This window comes from Gymnoscopelus braueri, assembly GCF_963280865.1.
Source record: "Gymnoscopelus braueri genome assembly, chromosome: 9".
Lineage (NCBI taxonomy): Eukaryota > Metazoa > Chordata > Actinopteri > Myctophiformes > Myctophidae > Gymnoscopelus > Gymnoscopelus braueri.
This window is the reverse complement of record NC_137610.1, coordinates 25,424,520-25,430,586: the sequence shown is the minus strand read 5'-3', so window position 1 is coordinate 25,430,586 and position 6,067 is coordinate 25,424,520. Positions and strand designations below refer to the sequence as shown.

At 43.4% G+C, this 6,067-nt stretch overlaps 1 protein-coding gene across 1 annotated transcript; it reads left to right on the top strand.

The window, feature by feature from the left end:
* Window positions 1-675: 675 nt before the first annotated feature.
* Window positions 676-2,202, top strand: LOC308092246 (26S proteasome non-ATPase regulatory subunit 3-like; the record flags this gene model as incomplete). Its single annotated transcript, XM_080438091.1, has 1 exon — window positions 676-2,202. One exon carries the CDS (start codon window positions 676-678, stop codon window positions 2,200-2,202), a length of 1,527 nt encoding a protein of 508 aa, XP_080294217.1.
* Window positions 2,203-6,067: the final 3,865 nt, after the last annotated feature.

The window sequence follows — 6,067 nt, the reverse complement described above, 5'->3', positions numbered from 1 at the left end:
AAAGTAATAATATTACTTTTGAAAAGAGTAATGAGTAATATATTACTTTTTTGTAACAAGCCCAACACTGTTAGGCTGCTTCGGCAAGACTAATGTCCTCATCAATATGATGTGAGAGTTCCATGCCATTATAGACCCCATCTTGTTTAATTGCAGGTTACAGTAGCCTAGCTACTGCATTCTTTTCTATAACTACAAACCCTGAACACTGTGTTTCAATTAGCTGATCTATGTTCTAATGAATGCTATAGTTCTTATCTATTGACTGACTGTGTGCATAATCTAAAAGCATTGTTTGATTTTGAGCACAGATTACTGTAAATGGTATGAGGCAATTGTTTGATTTTGCCAGAAGAGTCAGGGTTTGTGAAGTAAAATGGGTGAAGGTTTCAAGAAATGTAGAAAAAAAGAGAGAAATGTGTACAAATAAGAACACCCATGCAAATCGGCGTTGTTAGGTATGTATTGCAATGGTTTGTGTTCTATGTGATGTCAAACCAGCCTACATTCTTTATAAGGTATTACAGCCGTTATGAACAAGGGAACATAAGTTTTTGCTGCCATCACAGGATGGCTTTGACATTGAGAGACATAGAATAGTGGCAACTATAGAGACATAGAGTTACAGAGACAGAGAGAAAAGAGAAGAAATAAGACAGAGAAAGGAGCCAGCCAATGCAGCGTGAGAAACCCAAGGACTCCAAAGCCGACAAGAAGAAAAATTCAGGCCCCTACCCGCAGGACGTCGAAATGCCAGAAGACACAGTCAACATGGCCAAAACCCCTAAGGAGCTTGATGGTCTGACTCTGGAATACATCAATGAACATGTAAAGCAGATAGAGAAGGCTGTGTTGGGAAAGGAACCTCGCTTCGTTCTTCGTGCACTGCGTGCGCTGCCCTCGACCTGCCGTCGCCTCAACTCCAACGTTCTGCACAAAGCCGTGTCCGGCTTCTACACCAGTAATGCCACGGCCAGGGACTGCCTGCTGGGTTTCCTGGGAGAGCCCATGGAGACAGCTGAAAGCGAGGTCCAGTTCTGTCCCAGGATGGGGAAAGCAGCTTCCACTCCTCTCCTGCCTGAGGTTGAGGCCTATCTTCAGCTTCTAATGGTAGTCTACCTCACCAACAAGAAGAGATACTCTGAGGCCCAGAAGCTGTCAGAAGACCTGATGCAGAAGATTGGATCGCAGAACCGCAGGGCTCTGGACCTGGTAGCTGCCAAGTGTTATTACTACCATGCACGGGTCTACGAGTTCCTCAACCAGTTGGGCACCATCCGCAGCTTCCTCAACACACGTCTGCGCACGGCAGCACTGCGCCACGATACTGACGGTCAGGCTGTCCTGTTGAATCTGCTGCTGAGGAACTACCTACAGTTCAACCTATATGACCAGGCAGAGAAACTGGCGTCCAATTTTACGTTCCCTGAGCTGGCCAACAACAACGAATGGGCCAGACACCTGTACTACACTGGTCGTATCAAGGCCATCCAGTTAAAGTATTCTGAGGCGAGGAGGACTCTAATCGATGCCCTGAGGAAGGCTCCTCAGCACACTGCTGTAGGCTTCAAACAGACAGTCCATAAGTTATTGATAGTGGTTGAGTTGTTGTTGGGGGAGATTCCCGAAAGACTGCAGTTCAGACAGCCATCGCTCAAAAGATCACTCATGCCTTACTTCCTCCTCACACAGGTCATGAGAACAGGGAACCTGGCCAAGTTCAGTCAGGTCCTGGAACAGTTTGGAGAGAAGTTCCAGGCAGACAGAACCTACACACTGATCATTCGACTAAGACACAATGTCATCAAGACTGGAGTGCGTATGATCAGTCTGTCTTACTCTAGGATCTCTCTGGCAGACATTGCTCTCAAACTACACCTGGACAGTCCAAAGGACGCAGAGTACATAGTGGCCAAGGCCATCCATGATGGAGTGATAGATGCCACTATAAACCATGAGAAGGGTTTCGTCCAGACAAAAGAGGCCATGGACATTTATGGGACCCGAGAACCTCAGCTACAGTACCACGAGAGAATCACTTTATGTCTGGACATCTACAACATGTCTGTCAAAGCCATGAGGTTCCCTCCCAAAGCTTACAACAAGGACTTGGAGTCAGCAGAGGAATGTCGCGAGCGGGAGCAGCAGGACCTGGAGTTTGCCAAGGAGATGGCCGAAGATGACGACGATAGTTTCCCATGATTTACTCTGCTTTTCTTTCTTAGAGCTAGTCTTTTCTTCCTCCACCCATTTCCCCTCCCTTCCCTGAGGTGTGTTTTCTTTGGCTTGAATTCCTTCTTACCTTGGTGTCTCACTGACAACCATGCACAAAGCAAACAAAATGTCTTAACTAAAACTATGTAGTCCTGTCTATAAGGCAGACAATAAATATTTACAATGTTTTACAGTGTAGTTCTGTAATGGGCGCAAGATGTCTACAAATGGGCATGTCTGTCTGAATTAATAAAAAAACTTTTTTGCAGATTGCATGTGCGCACAAAAATACTTTTTTGTGCACGTTACCTGTAAGCCAAGGATGTCTTTTTTTCATTTTTTTTAATACAGCGAGCCCACTAAAAACAAACAGTGAGTACACGTACACAAAGAGGTTCTAATAACAATGTAATTTCATGTGGATCTCTGGGTTCATGTGGCCAGTCTATGGTGCCAGTTGTCTATGACATATCTATAATGTATGACTCCATATTTAGGCAAGGTTCAGCCCAAATCTACCGCAATTATCTTCCTCTTACAGATGGCTCGGCTCATGAGAGGCTAGCCAGTTATAAATTAATGATGTCTCATATACTATACGTCATCTTTCTTTCTTTTCTCTTGACAATAACAATAATAACTAGAAAAAGTGCTCCTCGGAGCACAGGTCTCCGCCAGGTCAGGTAGGTTATTGTGGCCTCCTGGTGGCGCTATAATAGGCCAATGTTTAAAGGGTTACATTTGTTCTTAGGCCTTGCACGGCAATCGGACACAGCATTCATGGTTTGAGGCATTTTGTGCAAAAAAATAGTTTTGCTAAATTAGACCTGCTGGTGGCGCTATAACAGGCCAATGTTAAAAGGGTGGCATTTGTTCCTCAACATAGTGTGAATGTGCGTGCAAAGTTTGACCGCAATCGGACGGTGCGTTCATGATTTGCGGAATTTTGTTCAAAACAAGCCACTACTGCAATTTTTAGATGTCAATCTTAGCCAATGAGGATGGAATATGAAAAATCAAACACATTCGTCTTGATCACATGACTATGGAGATCATGTGTACCGATTTGCGTGAAATTTGGATAAAATCCAAAAGTAATATAAAAAAATGTGTTTTACTTAAGTCGGCCTCCTGGTGGCGCTATAAAAGGCAAATGTAAAAAATGCAGGGCAAAGGTTTTTCCTTGACCTCTAGGGAGTGCGCATACAAAGTTTTACACAGATCGGTGCAGTTATAGGTAAAAACACGAATCGGCCTGTTATAGCGCCACCATGAGGTTGATTTGAAAATTTTCAAGTGGCATTTCTTTCTCGGCATAGTGGAAATATGCGTGCAAAATTTCATGGAAATTGCATGCTGTGTTCATGATTTGAGGCATTTTGTTGAAAACAAAGCACTCATGCAAACTTTGGAAGCCATTTTTAGCCAATCAGGATGGAATATGAAAAATCTGAAAGACACGTTTCGTTTAATGACTATAGAGATACTGTGTACCGATTTGCGCGATTTTTGGACAAAATATGTAGGAGTACTGTAAAAAAATATGTTTTGCACAAATCGGCCTCCTGGTGGCGCTATAAAAGGCTGGGGCAAAAAATGTGGGGCAGAAGTTCGGAATTGGCATCCAGGGAGTGTGTGTGCAGAGTTTCGCTGCGATCAAGCCAACGGTGGCGGAGATTAGCTGGTCACAGACGGACGGACGGACACACGGACACACGGACACAAGGACACACGGACGGACGGACGGGGTGGAAAACATACTCTCTCGCCATGCCTTTCGGCCTGGCGGAGACAATAACATTGTGTTTTTCACTGCCTTGCCTCCCATGATACATGGCATAAACATCGAGTCTCATGCAGGAAGCGATTTAAGAACATTTCTTCAATTTTTTTTTCTTTTCCACGATTTATCTTTTAGGGATGAGCAAATATTAAGTGGTCAAGGGCACTCTTACTGAGATAAAAAAGGATAAAAATATATACAGTCCGCAAATATTGTTTGTCCAATGCTATCGCTATTGGATGTTATTATTATGTTATGGTTTTTTTTCACTTAACAGACACATTTATACAATACATTTAAGAGAATGTTATTGCATGAGGCCCATAGGAAAAGCAATTCCTCAGGCGTCACAACAATTTATGCCCTCGTTTTTCACATTCTTAGAGAATAGAAAGCTGTGAATGTTACTGCTTTCCTGCACAGAAAGATATACCAAGACCTCAGCTGACTCTGTGTGAAGCTAAGCTTTTTTTTTATCCTCCCTCTCAAAATGCAAAAAATCTGTCACCACCATAAGGTGTGTGCAACTAGTGAAATAGAAAAAGAAGCACAGAAGGTAGACGTTTTTATCTCTAAATTCTCTCTGCAGGGGGTCATTTGAGTGTTCCACTAGTATGTTGAGTGTTCATACATTATGATTTGTCTGCATGTTGGGTGTTTTTTTTTTGTTGCTGTGCTGCCCCACAAGTGATGAGAGGCATCTTACACTACGTTTTGGGCATAAATAGCGAAAAATATGTCTATATTCAGTGGTTCAGTTGTGTAGCATACAGACTGCTGGTTGATGTGTTGGCACCACATTTATTCACATTCATTTATAGACCTCAACCTCCAAATATGTCAATGTCAGTAGCAAGTTTCATGGCAATCTGCCAATTTGGTTTTCAGATATTGTGCAATTGGACATCTTGCACTAAGATTGGATACTTAATAGGACTGCAATCTTAGTGCAAGACTAATATTACAGTCTTGTACTAAGAGTGCAGTCCTATTACTAGACTAGAGGAAAAGGCAATAGTGTCACAAATAGTGTAGGAGGATGCTCCAGGGAAAATGAATGTAGATTGCAACTAGTAGTTGTTTGTGACCAAAGTGGTGGGTGAATGGATGGATGTCCCCTCAACCGTATGTCCCCTAAATACTATACTATACTATTGTTGATCTATTTTATTATTGTTGATAGATCTACTAGTCAATCGTTGGTGTGCAGAATGTGTAATAAGGGTTGTTGGAAATGTCTGCACTGTGGGCAGCGGTGGCCTAGTGGTTAGAGGGGCGGCCTTGATACCGGAAGGTCCCTAGTTCGATTCCCCAATTCATCACATCAATCATGAATCACCGCTGAATAGCCCTTGAGCAAGGCTTCCATGCAGGGTCTGGCTGTAAATAAGTTTCGCACTTAGTCCAACACCCTGGGTAAACAACAAACTTTGCTTTGCTTTGCTTTGTCGTGTTGTATAACTTATACTGGCAACATTTAATGTAGCTGACATAATTGTTTGTATTTGATTGGAAAAAAGAAGGAGCTGTCTATGGTGCTGAAACTCTGTGGTTTTTCTGCTTCCGAGGTTCTCTCAGCCCTACATTGTGTTCCCTCAGACCTATGTTCCCTCATTTTTTAGCCGTCATATTTTGTCACTTGAGCTGGAACCCCAGCCCACATGTTGACATCAAGGGTACCCTTTCGTGTACCATATTGTTGACAATGATTGAATGCGGACCATGTCAATTCCATGTGGAAACGATGCGCAATTTCAAAATAGATTATAACTGGTTCCCAGCAGCGCACGGTGCCGAGTTGACAGCGCAGCCATCAAACAAGGCTGCTTCTGTCAGCGCCTCTGCTTGTTTTCAATGCCAATAAAATAAAATAAAGCCCCTATGTGTCAGAGTGTCTGCTGAATTCGCAAACCCCTTGACCAATTATTGGCAGACCTTTTGCCACAGAAAACACTCAAACCACCGCCGCGGAGTCTGGGGTTCGAATCCACCGTGGTGCATCCGGCTTTGTTGAGTGTCTACACAAACACAATTGGCCCATGTTCGGGGGCGGGAAGCCGGGCGAGGAGG